The sequence below is a fragment of the Microcaecilia unicolor genome, chromosome 13 (assembly GCF_901765095.1).
Source record: "Microcaecilia unicolor chromosome 13, aMicUni1.1, whole genome shotgun sequence".
NCBI classification, from domain to species: domain Eukaryota; kingdom Metazoa; phylum Chordata; class Amphibia; order Gymnophiona; family Siphonopidae; genus Microcaecilia; species Microcaecilia unicolor.
The window spans coordinates 15,205,566-15,223,455 of record NC_044043.1 but is presented as its reverse complement, the minus strand read 5'-3'; the positions used below and the strand labels follow the sequence as shown (position 1 = coordinate 15,223,455).

The 17,890-nt window shown below is 46.4% G+C and overlaps 1 protein-coding gene across 1 annotated transcript in view; it reads left to right on the top strand.

The window, feature by feature from the left end:
* Positions 1-1,972, top strand: part of TBL2 (transducin beta like 2) — a 77,651-nt gene extending 75,679 nt beyond the window's left edge. Inside the window, exon 7 of the mRNA XM_030185807.1 lies at positions 1,407-1,972. Within this exon, the coding sequence (XP_030041667.1) occupies positions 1,407-1,863 (457 nt within the window). The 3' untranslated portion in view covers positions 1,864-1,972. The remainder of the gene's footprint in view (positions 1-1,406) is intronic.
* Positions 1,973-17,890: the final 15,918 nt, after the last annotated feature.

Sequence of the window (17,890 nt, the reverse complement as noted above, 5' to 3'; positions counted from 1 at the left end):
CAAGGCAAGGGGAGGGGTTTCCCTACTCCTCTCCCTGCCTGGGAAACAGCTGTCAGTGCCCCCCCCTCGGCGCAACACCCAAGCCCCTGCCCTGCAAAACCGTGAGCCAGGCAGGCGGAGCGTGTTTCCCTACTCCTCCCCCTGCCTACCAATCAGCTCTCAGTGCCCCCCCCCTCGACGCAACACCCAAGACCCTCCCCCCAGCGCATCACCAAAGCCCCTAACCCCCCCCCCCCCCCCCCCTCTCGGGCACATCAACTCCCTCGCCACCCACAGCCGCCAATACTAACGCTGTCCGGCCACTGCTGCTTCTCCTCTGGAGCAGCAGCGGCCGGTACAAAAAGAAAAAAAGCCAAAAAAATTTTTTTTAACCTGAAACGCGGCTCCGTAGACAGCCATCTGGCATTGGCTGTCGTCACTGCAGTCGCTCCTCCTCTCCCCTCCACGTCACTGCCCCTGCAGGAAGACCCTGGAGGAGCGCAGCGACGTCAGAGGGGAGAGGAGGAGCTGCTGCACAGATGACAGCCAATGCCAGATGGCTGTCTACAGAGCCGTGTTTCAGGTTTAAAATCTTGTTTTGGCTTTTTTCTTTTTGTACCGGCCGCTGCTGATCAACAGGAGACGCAGCAGCGGCTGTACAGCGTTAGTATTGGCGGCTGCGGGTGGCGAGGGGGTTGATGTGCCCGAGGGGGGGGGGTAGGGGCTTGGGTGATGCGCGGGGGGGGGGGGGGGGTGGGGGTTTGGGTGATGCACCGAGGGGGGAGGGGAGGGTCGCTGGACATGGGTGGCTGCAGGGCCTGAGGAGGGTCGCTGGACATGGATAGCTGCAGGGGGGGGCAGGGAAGAGGGAGGTGGGGGGGGGGTCTTGAGACCAGATGGGTGGCTGCAGGGGAGACAGAAGGGATGCTGCAGGGGGGCAGGGGGAGAGGAGGGTCGCTGGACATGGGTGGCTGCAGGGGGGGCAGGGGAGAGAGGTGGGTTGCTGGACATGGGTGGCTACAGGGGGGGCAAGAGGAAAGGAGGGGAGGGTCATTGGACATGGGTGGCTGCAGGGGGGCAGGGGAGAGGAGGGTCGCTGGACATGGGTAGCTGCAGGGGGAGAGGAGGGTTGCTGGACATGGGTGGCTGCAGGGGGGCAGGAGAGTCGCTGGACATGGGTGGCTGCAGGGGGAGCAGGGGAGAGAGGAGGGCCGCTGCACATGCGTGGCTGCAGGGGCAGAGGAGGGTTGGTGGGGAGGGGTCCTGAGACCAGATGGGTGGCTGCAGGGGGGGCAAGGGAGACAGGAAGGACGCTGCAGGGGGGGGGGGGGATTACCTTGCTAGCGCCCGTTTCATTGCCTACCGAAACGGGCCTTTTATACTAGTTTATTGATAATGTGATGATATCTCTATATCTTCTGCTTTAGAATGGCCACCATTTCCAAGGATGGCACATGGAAACTGTGGGATACTGATGTGGAGTATAAGAAGCAGCAGGACCCCTACTTACTCCTCACAGTGAAGTGTGAGGTCATTGAACCATGCCGGATAGCTCTTGCCCCTGATGCTCGAGTGGTCGCCATTTCCAGCGGCTGGAACATCACAGTTTACAACACCCAAAAGGGTAAAAAGGAGGAGGAGTTTTACTGTGTTCATGGGGAGGAGATAACTGACTTGGCTTTTGACACTAACAGTCGCTTCCTGGTCTCCACTGGGGACAGAGCAATCCGAATTTTTCATAACACTGCAGGTTATCGTGCTATAATAGAGGAAATGAAAGGCATGCTGAAGAGAGCTACCAATGAGGGAATGAGACAGAGACTGCAGCAGCAAATAGCAGATGCACAGAGTGCTTTAGACAGTGTTCAAGCCAAAAAAGACTGAAATCTAAATACAGACCATCCATGTGGCCTTTAGATCTATCTGCCTGTGTATAATCTGTTTTTATTCATATCATGCAAGTTCTAATAAAGGAGTTTTCTTGATAATACAATCGCTGCTAACTTGTCATGTGATGTATAAAATTGAACTGAAGCCAGATCCAAAACCGTGGCCCTGCTGCCGCAAGTCTACCCCCCTGAGCCAGTCTCTACCCCCACCCCCCAACAGGACATCTTTCCCTCTTTTATGAGGAGTGGACCAAAATAACAACGAACCTATGGGTCTTGGATGCAATAAAGAATGGTTACAAACCAGGGGCGTTTGGGGTCAGGCCCACCCAGCAGCAGTGTTCCTGCACAGCGATTCTGGTCGCAGGCTCAGCTCGCAGCGATTCCCACACGCTGCCTGCCACTCAACAATCTCCTTGCAGTTACTAAGCGCTAACCCAGAAGCCTCTCCTCTGCCACATCTTGACTGGGCAGAAACCGGTAGTTGTGGCAGAGGAGAGGCTTCCGGGTTAGCGCTTAGTAGCTGCAAGGAGATTGTTGAGCGGCAGGCAGCGTGTGGGAATCGCTGTGAGCTGAGCCTGCGACTGGAATCGCTGTGCAGGAACACTGCTGCTGGGCGGGCCTGCAAGGAGGGTGAGGGGAACATGGGGTGAAAGTTGCTGCACGGGGGAAGGGATGAAAGGGAAAAGATGTTGCACGGGGGAGGGAAGACGGGACAGTAGCTGCACAGGGGGGAGGGAAGATGGAAAGATGAGGCATGGTGGGTGGGGAGATGCACAGGGAAGAAGGGAGAGATTCAGCAAACGGGTGGAGGAGTGAGGAAGGGAGAAGTCTTGGCTGCATATGAGGTGGAGGGGAGGGAGACATACTGCATAGAGAGGAGATAGGTGGTGAAAGGAGGAGAAATGTTGAACATAGGGGTGGAGAGGAGGGAGAAATGGTGGGCATAGGAGTGGAGGGAAGGGAGAAATGTTAGACATGATGGTAGAGGGGAGGAAGGGAGAGATGCTGCATGGGAAGGAGAGAGAGATGTTGGACCAGAACACAAGGGAGAGGGAGAGAGAAATGTTGGACATGATGGTAGAGGGGACAGAACACAAAGGAGAGGGAGAGAGAGATGGTGGACAGTGGGAATGAGAGGGGGGATAGACATGGGGGTGGATGAGAGGGAGGGAAAGGTACACAGTAGGTGGTGAGGAGAGAAAATGCTGGGTCATGGGGGAGAGGACAGGAATGAAGAGAGAAGGGGCAGGAAAATATAAGGCTACCAGGGTGGGGTGGGGAGGGGATAAGATGCTGGTTAGAATGGTGGAGGGAGGAAGACGATGGGAATGGTGGAACCCTGTGGGAGAGGCCAAGAGGGGGTGGCAAGGAAATGAATGAGAGATAGTGATTGCAGAGGGTAGAAATATGGTAATGGGGAGTAGATAAAAGAGAAAGTAGGGATGGAGAGGAGTAAGATGGGGAATGGGAGAGCTAGTGGGTGAAAGAAGATGATGGAAATTTGATAGGTAGTTGAAAAGTAAAAAGGAGACGAAGGGTGAGAGAGAGGCAGAAAAGAGCTAAAAAGGAATTATCAATATGTCAGAGACAGGAATAGTGAGGGAACAGACAGGAGAGAGGAGAAAAGACAAATGGACTGCAGCCACTTGAAGAAGAATTAGCAGACGACAGAGAGGAAAGCAGAAAAGAGAAATTGGAACCAGCAAGATGGAAAAATAAAATGTCCAGACAACAAAGGTAGAAACAAAGCATTTTATTTTGAATGTTTTAAATGGAATATGTTAGCTTTTGGAAATGTGCATAGCAAATGTCTTTGTACTGTGTTCTGTAGAAAAGGAAATACATCTCTGTTTTATGTCTCCAGTGTTGCAGTAATGCTATGTTTAACTTCTTGGAGTTCCTTTTCAATTTTTGTCTAAATATGTTTATTTCTAATTTGTGATCCCTTGTTCTGTATTTGGTGAGGGTCTGTTGGTGTGATAGTAAAGGCAGGTGGGAAATTGGAGGGGAGGCAAAGAGGAGAGGGAATCGGGGAGGGGAGCCCTCCTTTATTTTCTGATCTGGGCCCAAGCAGGTCTAACACCAGTCCTAACCCTTGCTGTATAGCTGGTGAGGATTCCCAGATATCCCCAGCTAAGGACCTCCTCCAAAGGCGGCCAGAACTCCCTTCTACCAAGCTCTGGCAACAGCATCCTTGAGCCATCAACAGCTAAGCATGTGTGGGGTGCTAGCATCAGTGGCGTAGGGTCATTGCTGCTGTCTGCCATGCTTGGTAAAAGAGAGTTCTGGCCACCTTCAGAGGAAGTCTTCAGCTGACTGAGCTTGAGGATCCTCATTAGCTAAAGTATTTATATTTTGAGGCGGAGGTAGGGCGGAGCAGAGAAAATTTTCAGGCCCACCCAAAACTGGCTGTCTGGCAACGCCACTGTTACAAACTGCTGCAGTCCGTTCACAGATCTTTTTCTGGAATCTCCTTCAAGTGTCATACAGTCTGTTTGATATTACAGTCCCTATTAGACCTCAAGGCAATTCAGCCAGTTCCTTTTCTAGAAAGAGTAACTGGGAGATACTCGATTTACTTTGTGGTTCTCAAGAAAGGGGACTGCTTTCATCCAGTACTGGATGTCAAGGGAGTCAACAAATCTCTCAAAGTTCAACACTTCAGAATGGAAACCTTAAGGTCTCTCATAGCTTAGGTCCAGCCTGGAGAATTTCTAACCTCCTTGGACCTAAAAAAAGACTATTTTAATATTCAAATCTGGCCTCCTCACAGGAGATTCCTCACATTTGCAATTCTGGGACAACATTAAAAGCCATGCCATTTGGTCTAGCGACAGCACCAAGAACCTTTTCCAAAGTAATGGTAGTAGCAGCCTATCTTTGAAAATAGGGTATTCAAGTTCATTCGTACCTGGACAACTGGCTTATTTGGGCTCCATCATATCAGGAGAGCCTTCAAGAGTTCTGCCACAGTGATGTCACTACTGTCTTCCATGGGTTGGGTGGTCAACAACTCCAAGAGCCACTTAACACCTTCTCAGACCCTCGAATATCTGGGAGTCAAGTTCAACACAGCGGAGGGGAAAATCTTTCTTCCCCTGCCTTGTCAGGTAGATTTGAGACCAAATTGTCAATCTTCTTTCTCTTCTATGTCTGAGGGCCTGTGACTATATCCAGGTCCTTGATTCTGTAGTTGCTACCCTGGATGTTCTTCCATGGGCAAGGTTCCATATGAGATCTTATCAGTCTTCCATATTGAGCCGTTGGTACGAAGCCAGAGTCAGTCTAAATTGGTGGCTTCATCCACTGCACATTCAAGCGGGCCTATCTTTACACACTCCAAACTGGTGCGAGACAAATCCAACATGGATATAGTGAAGGGAAATCTTGCCTCACCAATGTACTACATTTCTTTGAAAGGATGAACAAACGTGGATAAAGGTGAGCTTGTTGATATGTGCATCTGGATTTTCAAAAGGCATTTGACAAAGTACCTCATGAAAGACTAATGAGGAAACTAGAGAGTCATGGGATAGGAGATTATATCCCATTTTGGATTACAAACTGGTTAAAAAATAGAAAACAGAGTAGGGTTAAATGATAAGTATTCTCAATGGAGAAAGGTAGATATTGGGGTTACACAAGGATCTGTACTGGAACTGCTGCTTTTTAACATATTTAGAATGATCTAGAGATGAGAACAACTAGTAAAGTAATTTGCTGATGACACAAAGTTATTCAAAGTTGTTAAAAATCACATGATAATTGTGAAAAATTGCAAAAGGACCTTACGAGACTGGGAGATTTGAGCATCTTACTTCTATTGGGTGGAGTTGAACATACCTCTTCTTTCAGCGACCCATATTGTGGTAACTGAACACTCAAGCAGACTACCTCAGCAGGATTTCGCTGGATCCTGGGGAATGGCAGTTGTCGTCATGCACAGGGTTCAATCTCATTGTGTCCCATTGGAGCCTTCAGATTCTGGGTCTCATGGCTTCCAAACTTAATGCACAAGTGAGCAGCTTCTTCAGTCGCCGGAAGGAAGCAGGTTCTCTGGGAAGAAATGCACCAATTCAAAGGTTGTCCAGTAATGGGCCTTGTCTATGCCTTTCCCCCCAGTGGCCAATGATAGGAAGGACTCTTTGACGCATAGCTTGTCATCCAGGATGAGTAATTCTTTTAGCTGTGGACTGGCCAAGATGACCCTGGTACGTAGACCTCATTCTGTAGGCGCAAACAGATATACTCTGTTATGGGGTGTTATTGGGGTACCTGACACTGTAAGTTATAACAAAAATGGGTCCCAACCAGATTAGCATTGGTTAAGGAAGTGTCAGAAATGAATGTATCACCCGTTATCCTTAGATCCAAGCCCACTGCCCCAAAATAATACAAGAAACTAACTCCACACCCAAATATTATTTTTAAAAAATAGGGTCTTGTTCAAATGACACAGTAAACAGGAATAAAGACAAAGACAGTCCTATTGCAGAAATAGCTTGGAGTAAAGGTATTTAAATCCCTATCTAGACTCTAAAAGTATAAAGAGTCACTCTAACCTCAGGAACACTATGAGTGGATGCTTGGCACACATGCAACCTGATGTAGTCCTTCAGATGTCAGTCTGGTCCAATGCAAACCTTGCCCCTCAGATGTGATGTTGGCACAAGGCATTTTACCATGGTAAGCGCTGCCTTTTATGGAGAAATTGGGAGCCTGACGTATGTTCTGTCCGTGAAGAACATAAACAAGTAGCTCCAAGTGTCCTGCATTGATGCCAGTTCTGATAACAACTTCCTACATTGACGTCCATTCTGGTAACAACTTGCGTCAATGGTTATAACAGCTTGATTGTCCTGGTACATAGTGACCTTATCAGCAGCTTCTGTCCAGTAAACAAGAGTTGTCATTCTTCTACGTCTCCACAATGTCTTCGAGCAGCAGTTCCCAAACTGTGCGCCACGGCACCCTGGTGTGCCACAGCAAACTCTCGGGTGCCGCGGTGCATCACTCCCTATGTTCTCCTCCCGCAGGTCCAGCATCTGCCGCTTCATGCTTCTTCCCCCGCCACCACTGCAGTGCTTGCAGCTTACATTTTCGGGCATCCACAATTCGCACAGGCACTGCGGGGACTTCCCTCTGCCACATCCAGCCCTTGCAACAGGAAGTTGCATCAGAGAGGGCCGGGCGCGACACATTGGGAAGGCCTCAAAATGTAAGCTGCAAGCACTGCAGCGGGGGAAGGAAAAGGAAGCAGCAGCGATCCTGGCCTGTAGAAAGGAAGGTAGGAGCGATGCTGGATTTGGGAAGGTGTGCTGCTGTGAGAGGAGGGGGCTGCATGGAAAGGGAGACCTATGTGGTGGTGGGGGGGTGCGGAGACCTTTGTAGTTGAGGGAGTGCCGCAGAGACCCATGTAGCCAGGAGGAGGGGTTGCTGTGAACCAAAAAAGTTTGGGAACCCCTGTCTTAGAGTCTTTATATGGGAAATGTCTGAATTTGCACATTATAATGAAGGAAAAATTAGTTCTTACCTGATCATTTTCTTTCCAGAACACACCCTTTTCTTCCTGATACTCTGTTCTTTTTTCATTTTCATGATTTATTCTAGGTGGTTTGTTGGTGTCTTTTGTTCATAGCCACATGATTAATCAAAAGCTTTTATTTATTTATTTATTATTTTTTTTTTTTCCAAAATATTTATTGGTAATATAGCAAATTACAACCATAACAAAATAACATCAGATATCATCAACCAATATATCAAAAGCTTTTAAGTTGATAGAAATCTAATGTGAAAAGCGGGGGTAAATATTCAACTCTTAACCATATCCAAGCGCTCAATATCACAGTACTTGTAAAGGCACTAGCAGCTAAACCTGCTTACTTAGTATCCATATATTCAGACCTCAGTAGTTTAGTTTCTAGTTTCTATCAATTGATATACCGTCTCTATCGAGGCACGAATCAAGGAGTTTTACATATACGGGTGGCTCTGCCCTTGATTTCCCTTGATCATCATTGGTCTTTATATCTTTTGCTATAAAATTTATTGTTAATGTCCTCATTCAAGTTAATGATTAAAGACTTATCTGTTTGGCAGGACCCAAGCTGACATGGGCCATGTTTCACACTGATGCATCAGGGCTTTGTCCTTAGAATTATAGGCAAAGAACTATGATTCACTGTTAGGGGAAAGCACTAAAGACCTCTAGTAAAACAGGATCAAACAGCATTACAAGCGGAGTTGCCTTGTAGGTGTTCCAGGCTCAAATTAATGACATTAGACATGGCATCTACCATGTGGCTCCCTCACTGCTGTTGTCCAGACAAGTACATCTAGTTCCACACTGCCCCAAAATCTGTCGTCCTCCCAAAAGCTGCAAGTCAAGCTGCCTTTTAGGTGTTCTAGGGTTAAATTGGTAATGTCAGACTATGGTGTCCACTATGTGGCTCCCTCGCTGCCACTGTCCAGGCAGGTACTTTTTTTTTTGGTTACAAAAACAAACACAAAGGAACAAAACAAAATTCCAACAAATACAAAATCCCCCAAAATGTAAGATAACACAAGAAAAGAAGTAGAGAGCTCTGACTCTTATGGCTCCCCACTACCAAGCATAATTCAGACAGGTTTTATAGAATCTCCAATCACTTTCATATTGCAGTTTCCCACCTCTGAAGGTATTTGTAGAAACTCATCAAAAACACAAATGTGTGTATAAACATCCCAAATTATGATACATACTTGTACAGAAACTTGACCCCCCCTAGCTGTTATACTGCAAGACTATCACTAGCGGTTGCTGGCACCATTTTGGATAACGGTACCAGTGAGGGCAGGGGCACCAAGGGGTTCTATGAAAGTAGGCGGGAGAGGAGGTGCACTCTGCCCATACATCTTTCTAAAAGGGGCAAACTCCTTTACCACGCAGCCCAAGCATCAGGCTGCAGCTTGGAAACCTGGTGGTAAAATATAGTGTACTTATTTTGTTCTCTGTCACTCCTGAAAAATCTTCAAACAAAACAGAACACTGCCATTAAACTCATTTGTCATGCAGGTAAAATTTGATTATATCTCTCCCCTGTTGCAAAAATTACATTGGCTCCCCACTGAGCTTCTTACTCTTGAATTCAAGGCCCAAAGAATTGGACTTCTCAACTATCTCACTACTTTGACTATTCCCTACTTGTCTCCTACGCTCTAACGACCATCGCCTAGTTCTCCCTAACCCTAAAATTTACCCATCATCATGTTTTCTTTTCCAAGCCTTTTTTTTTTTTAAATTCCCTCTTTCTACGCGATCTGAACTGCCTTTTAAAATGTTAAAGGTAGTATTAAAAACTTGGCTGTTTAAACAAGCTTTTTCTCTGGATGCCTGAGAGATGAAAGAAAGGCTGCATCGATATTTCACCATCCTACCCCACCCCAGTCCCTCTCTCCTCCCCACCCCCACCCAACCTATATTTGTCTTTGCTTGCTAGGTTATAGTACTCTGTTTTGATAGAAAAGCATAAAATCATTCATTGTAGTTCCTTCTAACTTATTTTTATGTTAATTTTTAGTCTATAAACCGCCCAGTTCTGCCAGTCAGCTTGGGCAGTATAGCGAGTTTTAATAAACTATAAACTATAGCAGTGAGCTGCTTTACATTCATTTGCATGTTTTGCATCTCATTAATATGCAAATTTTATAAAATACTCGTTCTCCCAAGTGTTTGATTGAAAAAGCAACTGATTAGTCCTCATGTATGACTAACATCGGCTGCACTTACTGCAGCAGGACTTGCTTACAACATATGTGCCTTTTCTGAACCTCATTATCACGGTCATCGTCGTCAATGCCCGTGCCTTGCTCATCTGTGCTCTGTTCCTCCTTAACCTACTAAAATTCCCTGCAGTTCCAGTCAGTGACCTGTGGTGTGGTGGAGGCCAAGCTGGTGATGTCATCAGCACTGAGCACTTCTTAAACTGGCTTCTGAGTGTGCTCAGTGTTCTGGCAATTATTCTTGATTGGGCCCAGGCCTGCATGGGCTGTGCTAGTTCCAACTTCTGTTTCTTTGCGAGGCTGTGGCCTGAAGCTTTGCCTACAGCTTTTCCTCTATGCTGTGTTCCAGTGGAAGTCTGCCTTCATGCCTGGTAGTCCTGAGAGGTAAAGCTTTGCTACAGCTTTCACCTAATGCTGTGTTCTTGTGAAGCCTGCTTCAAGCTTGGTAGTCCTGAGGAGTACAAGCTTTGCCTACAGCTTTCATCTAATGCTGTGTTCCTGTGAAGCCTGCTTTCAAGCTTGGTAGTCCTGAGGAGTAAAAGCTCTGCCTACAGCTTTCACCTTTGCTTGGGTCCAGTGAAGCCTGCTGCCAAGCCTGTGAGTCCAGAGCCTCCCGTGCCTCAGCTGAGATTCCAGTCGCCCACTGTGAGTCTTTGGTCGCTGTATGCAGCGAGTGGCTCTGTGCTTTTCTTGGGACTGTGTGGGCTAGAATGTCGGGGAGTGCTGCAGGAGCATCGGCTGAGTTCCACGTCTCGAGGTATCTCTGGATGAGTGAGCGGTGCTTGGAGCACGGAGGGCTGTGGGCTTATCTTGGCCCTTGGGTGCTGTGCAGGGCCGTTGAGTCTTCTGCCTTGGGAGCATCGCTCAGGTTTGGCTGCTTCTTGCTTGCCTTGGGAGGCGTGGCTCGAGCTTTGTTGCTTTATCTTGCCTGCCTTGAGAGCATTCGGCTTGGGTACCTCAGTGACTGCTTGCTTGTCTTAGGTGACATCCCTAGTCTGTGAGCAGAGTGACCCGCTCTTGCCTCTACCTGCGGTGCAGGTCCTTAAGAGACTTTTTCCTTTGTTTTGCTTCTGCTCACTCTGGTTTTGAGGGAGTTTGCCGCAGTTGTTCAGCAGCTCATCTGGTCTTTCCTTAACCACTAGTGGTGTTACCTCTGTCACCCAAGTATTGCCTGTTTGTCTTTACCCGCTAGGGTGGGCCCTTTGCCTAGTGTATTGGTTCTACTGTATGCCATATGTTTGCATTGCTCTGCTAGTATTGAGATGTGCAGCTAGGCTGCTTGTGTTTGATTTTCCCATACAGCTAGGCTGTTCTACTTTACCTTACCTGTATACTTTATGCTTTGCATTGTTTCCGCTAGTATTGAGATGCACAGCTAGGCGCTTATGTTTGATTCCCTATACAGCTAGGCTGTTCTACTTTACCTTATTTTATGTATTATGTTTGCCTTGCTTCAACTAGGTTAGACTGGTATAGCTAGGCTGCCTGTTTTCCTTTCAGTGCCGTTTGGCTACCCTTTTAGCCTTGTGTTTTTTTGCTACTAAAAAGCTGCCTCAGTTCATCTCCACTTGTGATTCCAGTCCAGTTCCTGGGAGTACTCTTAGTTCTGAGGGGACTCGGTCTACCCAGAGGTGGTTGCGTGATTCTCACACGACCACCTCTGGGCCAAGGGCTCACAAACATCACACTCATATGCAATTTTTTCAATAAGCTAAGTAATGCTTATCAAACTTCTATTACTCTGTTCCCATCTCTGCATACCCTCTGTATTAAAATGTTTTAATGTATTTTGTGTTGACACTGGAAGTAGCATAGTATGCTACAAAAGCGTACTATTTGAATGTTGTTGGTTTTTTTACTGCTTTAGGGCAATAACCCACATTATTTGCCTCTTAATACTACTTACTACTACTACTACTTAACATTTCTAGAGCGCTACTAGGGTTACGCAGCGCTGTACAAATTGACAAAGAAGGACGTCCCCTGCTCAAAGGAGCTTAAATCTAAAGGATGAAATGTCAAATTGGGCAGTCTAGATTTCCTGAGTAGAGGTGTAGTGGTTAGGTGCCGAAGGCGACATTGAAGAAGTGGGCTTTGAGCAATGATTTGAAGATGGCAGGGCGTTATGGGCTCAGATTAATGCAACTTAATCTGTGTTAGCGCCCCTTATCTTGCCCTAAAGTAGTGTTAAATATCACCCCATAGTACATTATATCCATCAGGTCCAAGGACCTACTATAAATTAAAATTCAAGGGGGCAATTCTGTAACAAACATTACATTACTAGCATATTCAGAATAATAGCATCTATGCTGTTCTAGGCAAGGTGATGGTCACAAAGCTTCAACAGCCAGCATAAACCATTCCCAATTAAAAATTTTACCAGTAGACTCAATTCTTAATCCAACTCTTCTTCAATGTTGCAATCATAGAAACAAAGAAAATCAACTTACAGTTCAGTTGCTTGAAAGAATTGGTGCCTTCTACAAACAGAGTCTATCTAGCTACTCAAGAGGCAAGGAGATGGCCAGAACTCAACCCAGCTGAGAATAAATAAACTGCAATACTCAAAAGAGAAAGTGTGGATAAACTTGGGGAAATGGCAAAGAATTGTAATGGAATCACACTAGATTAAGGAGGGATCAGCTCCTGGAACAGCTGCTGATCACAAAGGTATGCTAGGAAGACTGGGATTCTCTCTCTCACAGTCCCCAAAGGGAGAGAGGAAGGCTGCCTTGGCCCAGAACTAACAGCCACTAGAGTAAGCTCACAAGGAGTCAATCACCAGTAACTGCAAACTATAGGGATAGCAACCCTAGTACACAGTGCTATCTATACACAGACAAAGCAACTGAATACAAATAATACTCATACTAAATATACATAACAAAATACCCTGCCTCCATGAATATGGGGGCAGAATACTCTCCATCTGTTATCGGTAGATACCACTATTTAACTTCTTAAACTGTAAGCATGCAAAAGTCCATTTATATCTGGATCTAAAAACATGACAACAACTTACTTGTCTCTGGTTCACTGTTGCTCTGGCATCAGGAGCTGAAACGATAGGCAACTCATCACAAAGGAGAGAAAAAAGTCTCTGGAGTGGTCAACGGTCCACAGAGTCCTCATCTCTTTGTGGTGTGGATCACTGGCTCAGGGATGGCTCTGCTGAAGAAGTCTGCCAGGAAAGTCTTGTGTCGAAGTTCCCATTTGGTGCCAAGTTGTCATTGATCTGTAGTTCTGTATCTCCGATAGCACTTTGGTGGTTGAAGTCTGGTATTTCATCAACAGGTTGATGAGATGAAGGTGCAAGGTTGGTGGCAGGAATGGTCATCTCCGGATGGACCTCTGCGTCAGTCGGGATCTGTAAACTCAAAGAAGTTCTCAGTAGCTGGAGATGTGTAGTCAGGTTTTAGAAGAAAATTTGGTCCCGATAACCTCATTTTCATTAGACAGGACACTGGACTCTCTCTGGTGGCACAGTCTGCTGGATCTTGGTAAGTTGGCATGTAATGCCACTGTTCTGGTCATGTTGACTTTCATATACGCTCAACTCAGTTGCTGACATATACATAAAATCTCCTGGTTTGGTTGTAGATGTAGCCCAGGACGACTTTACTGTCAGTATAAAAATTGACCGTTATCTATTTGAACGTCCATTTTGAGTTGTGGTGCTAACTTGGCTTTGCCAAAGATGAATCCCACATGAGATAGCTTATCTGTGTCTGTAGCTTTCAAGTAGGCCGCTGCAGCTATGGCTTTTTCATACGCATCTGAGAAGATGCAGATCTCCTTGTGACAGGAAGTACTGAGTGCTGCAGGGATGTAAGTATGCGGGATGTGCAGCTGTTCAAGTGTCTATACAGAATTCTTCCACCTCTCCCATTCTTGTTGCATTTCTTGTGGCAGTAGGATATCCCACTCATCAGCACTTTGGGGAAGCTCCCTCTGTAGGGATCTTCCTTGAATGATGACTGGAGTCACAAACCCCAGTGGATCGTACATACTACTGACTGTGGATAAGACACCTCTGTGTGTATATGGTTTCTCTTGGGTGGAGACTTGAAAGGTAAAAAATATCTCTCTTTAAATACTACTACTACTACTTAACATTTCCAAGCGCTACTAGGGTTATGCAGCGCTGTACAATTTAACATGGAAGGACAGTCCCTGCTCGAAGAGCTTACAATCTAAAAGACAAATGTACAGTTAATCTGAAAGGTCAGACAGATTGGGGCAACCTATATGTTCGAAAGGTTAGGTTCCGAATGCAGCATTGAAGAGGTGAGCTTTAAGCAAGGATTTGAAGATGGGTAGGGAGGGGGCTGAAGATTGTTCCAGGCATAGGGTGAGGCAAGGCAAAATGAGCGGAGCCTGGAGTTGGCAATGGTGGAGAAGGGTACTGAGAGGAGGGATTTGTCATGTGAGCGGAGGTTGCGGGCAGGAACGTAGGGGGAGATGAGGGTAGAGAGGTATTGAGGAGCAGCAGACCGGGTGCACTTGTAAGTAAGGAGGAGAAGCTTGAATTGGATGCGGTATCTGATCAGAAGCCAGTGAAGTGACTTGAGGAGAGGGGTGATATGAGTATATCGGTTCTGGCGGAATATAAGACGTGCGGCAGAGTTCTGAATGGATTGAAGGGGGGATAGATGGCTGAGTGGGAGGCCAGTGAGGAGCAAGTTGCAGTAGTCAAGGCGAGAGGTAATGAGAGCGTGGACGAGAGTTCGGGTGGTGTGCTCAGTGAGGAAAGGGCAAATTTTGTTGATGTTGAAAAGGAAGAAGTGACAGTTTTTGGCAGTCTGCTGGATATGCGCAGAGAAGGAGAGGGAGGAGTCGAAGATGACCCCGAGGTTGCGGGCAGATGAGACGGGGAGGATGAGGGTGCCATCAACTGAGATAGAGAGTGGGGGAAGAGGAGAAGTGGGCTTAGGTGGAAAGACGAGGAGCTCGGTCTTGGACATGTTCAGCTTCAGGTGGCGGTTGGACATCCAGGCAGCAATGTCGGATAGGCAGGCCAATACCTTGACTTTGGTCTCTGAGGTGATGTCTGGTGTGGAGAGATAGAGCTGGGTGTCATCAGCGTAGAGATGATACTGGAAGCCATGAGATGAGATCAGGGAGCCTAGGGAAGAGGTGTAGATAGAGAAGAGAAGGGGTCCGAGGACAGATCCCTGGGGGACACCAACAGATAGCGGGATGGGAGTGGAGGAAGATCCATGAGAGTGCACCCTGAATGTGCGGTGGGAGAGATAGGAGGAGAACCAGGAGAGGACAGAGCCCTGGAACCCAAATGAGGCCAGGGTGGCGAGAAGTAGATTGTGATTGACAGTGTCAAAAGCGGCAGAGAGATCGAGGAGGATGAGGATGGAGTAGTGGCCTCTAGATTTGGCCAGGAGCAGGTCATTGCAGACTTTAGAGAGTGCTGTTTCTGTCGAGTGGAGAGGGCGGAAGCCGGATTGGAGTGGGTTGAGGATGGCATGAGAGGAGAGAAATCAAGACAGTGGCTATGAATGGCGGCTTCAAGTATTTTGGAGAGGAAGGGTAGGAGAGAGATGGGGCGATAGTTGGAGGGGCAGGTAGGTCAAGTGATGGTTTTTTGAGGAGAGGTGTGACTAGGGCGTGCTTGAAGGTATCAGGGACAGTTGCAGTGGAGAGAGAGAGGTTAAGGATGCGACAGATGGAGGGGTTGACAGTATGGGCAATGGTGTTAAGTAGGTTGGTGGGGATGGGATCAGAGGAACAGGTGGTGCATTTCGAGGAGGAAAGAAGGCGGGAGGTTTCATCCTCGGTGATCTCTGGAAAGGAGGAGAAGGAGGCCTGGGTTGGTTGGTTGAGGGAGAAGGTTAATGGGTGAAGAGGGGAGGTGGGGGGTGATGGCTTGGTAGTGAACTCAAGGTTGATCTTTTGCACTTTGTCGTGGAAGTAATCAGCCAGTGATTGAGGAGAGAGTTAAGGGTGGCGAAGAGACGACGGGGGTTGGAGCTGAGAGAATTGGTCAATTGGGTGTAATAGTCCTGTTTTGCAAGGAATAGGGAGGAGTGGAAGGAGGATAGCATGAATTTATAGTGAAGGAAGTCTGGATGAGTATGAGATTTCCTCCAGAGGCGTTCAGCAGATCGTGCGCAGGAGCGAAGGTAGCGGATGCAAGGGGTCAGCCAAGGCTGGGGATTAGTACGCTTTGTGGGACGGGTGGTGGAAGGTGCGAGGGTGTCAAGAGCAGAGGAGAGAGCGGTATTGTAAGCGGAGACCGCTTTGTCGACAGCCTCGGAGGACATGATGGATGGGAGGAGATTAGAGATACTAGCGGATAAGGTGAGGGGGGTCAATGGTCTGGAGATTCCTGGATGTGGTGGTTAAGGTTGGGCGGGGCGGAGGGGGGGTGGAGAAGTGTGAATGTGATCAGGTGGTGGTCGGAGAGAGGAAGAGCTGAAACTTGGAAATTGGTGGGTGAGCTGGATGAGGAGAGGACGAGGTCAAGACAATGGCTGTCACGGTGAGTAGGGGTGGTAGAGCACAATGTAATCCAAGGCTTCTCTGAATTGGAGGGGTGTCTACTCTTAGATCTAGATCCTTTAAATCCTCTGCAGGATTGGATGGATCCACGGAATCTTAGTAAAGATTGGGTGGCAACATCGGTAATTGGGAAGCAAAACCAGTGCTGGGCACACTTCTACGGTCTACGCCCTGATTGTGACTAAATAGATATGGATGGGCTGGAGTGTAAATTTTAAGGGGCTTCAACAATAGCTTCAGAACAGGACAGATCAAACTTGGGTATACATATAAAGTATCACATACCATGTAAAATGAGTTTATCTTGTTGGGCAGACTGGATGGACTGTACAGGTCTTTATCTGCCATCATTTTCTATGTTAATGTAGGCACTCACAGGTATAACGGGACATATACATGTCTAAACGTTAAGTGCAAGAACAGGTATAAATGTGACTAAATGTCAGAGATATGCATGTAGAAATATTCACATTTAGCCAGTCAGATACAGAAGACCATAAGGAAATATTGGCACATCGTGAAAAGCCATGAATGCTTCAGGAATAAGGATCTTGTCATTGCCTATTCCAGGAACAGGAATTTCAAGGAGAAGCTCGTTCTCTCAATACTTCCCATCATTATATGTGATCCCATCGAAGATCTAATTTTAGGACAGAGACCCTGTGGGAAGCGCATTGTCTGCCCACATGTTCTGACAGGCACTGCTTTCCATCATCCATTTGTGACTTATATAATAGTTTGCCAATTCCCCATGATATATGTCGGTAAGACAAAATGTGCCTTTAAGACTCGCATTATTGAACATAGGAGCTGCATTAACCAACAAGTGGCAAGCGCTCCACTGGTTGAACACTGGTATGATAAAAATCATAATGTATCTGATTTGAATTTTATAGTTTTTAATGTATTCACGGTATCATGGAGAGGAGGTGATCTAGACACACAACTACTCAAGAGAGGAACAGAAAACCATTTTTAATTTGAACTCATTGAGCCCACTTGGCTTGAATACGGCATTTTTATAATTACTTCATCTGGGTTCTTACGTCTTTGTTTTATGACAGTATATGTAATACATGTATTCACTGGTTTGTCACATTTTTATACATTATATTTTAAAGGTATGTTTTACTTTCATTTTTATTTGATACCTGTAGAGTCTGGCGTTTATATGTTCTCCATTTTGTGATAATACATGCACATGTAGATCACATGTTTTACTACTACCTTTTATATGTTATATTTTAATACCTTTTCCCCATAGTTTAGTTCTAGTGTTTAAGGTTTTGCTTCATATATTTTTTCCTTTTTTCCCATTTTTCTGGTTTTTAGTTTTGTTTTGTTTTTTTAAATTGTTGATTTCTCCTCTTACGTTTTTATTTCTGCTCTCCCCTTGGCTCCTTTCCTGTTTTATTAGGATTCTCCTGTTCCGTTGGGCTCCTTGCACTGCTCTGATTATTCTATGAGTAAAATTGGTTTTATATTCACGAGACATTCATTCATATGTATTAGAAGACCATTTAAATCATCACGTCATCAACATGTCTCCTCTCAATATGTTGAACAGACTTCTTCAGGTTCAGTATTTTTTCTGGCGAGTATCTTTTTTTGGTTGAAAGTTCTTATAGTGTTTTATGAGCACTCAGCTCGCATTGCATCATATGACTTGCTTTCTCATAGTTCTAAGTCTCACTCAGTTTTAGCTACTGTATAGGCTGGTTCTCACGGCATTGTTT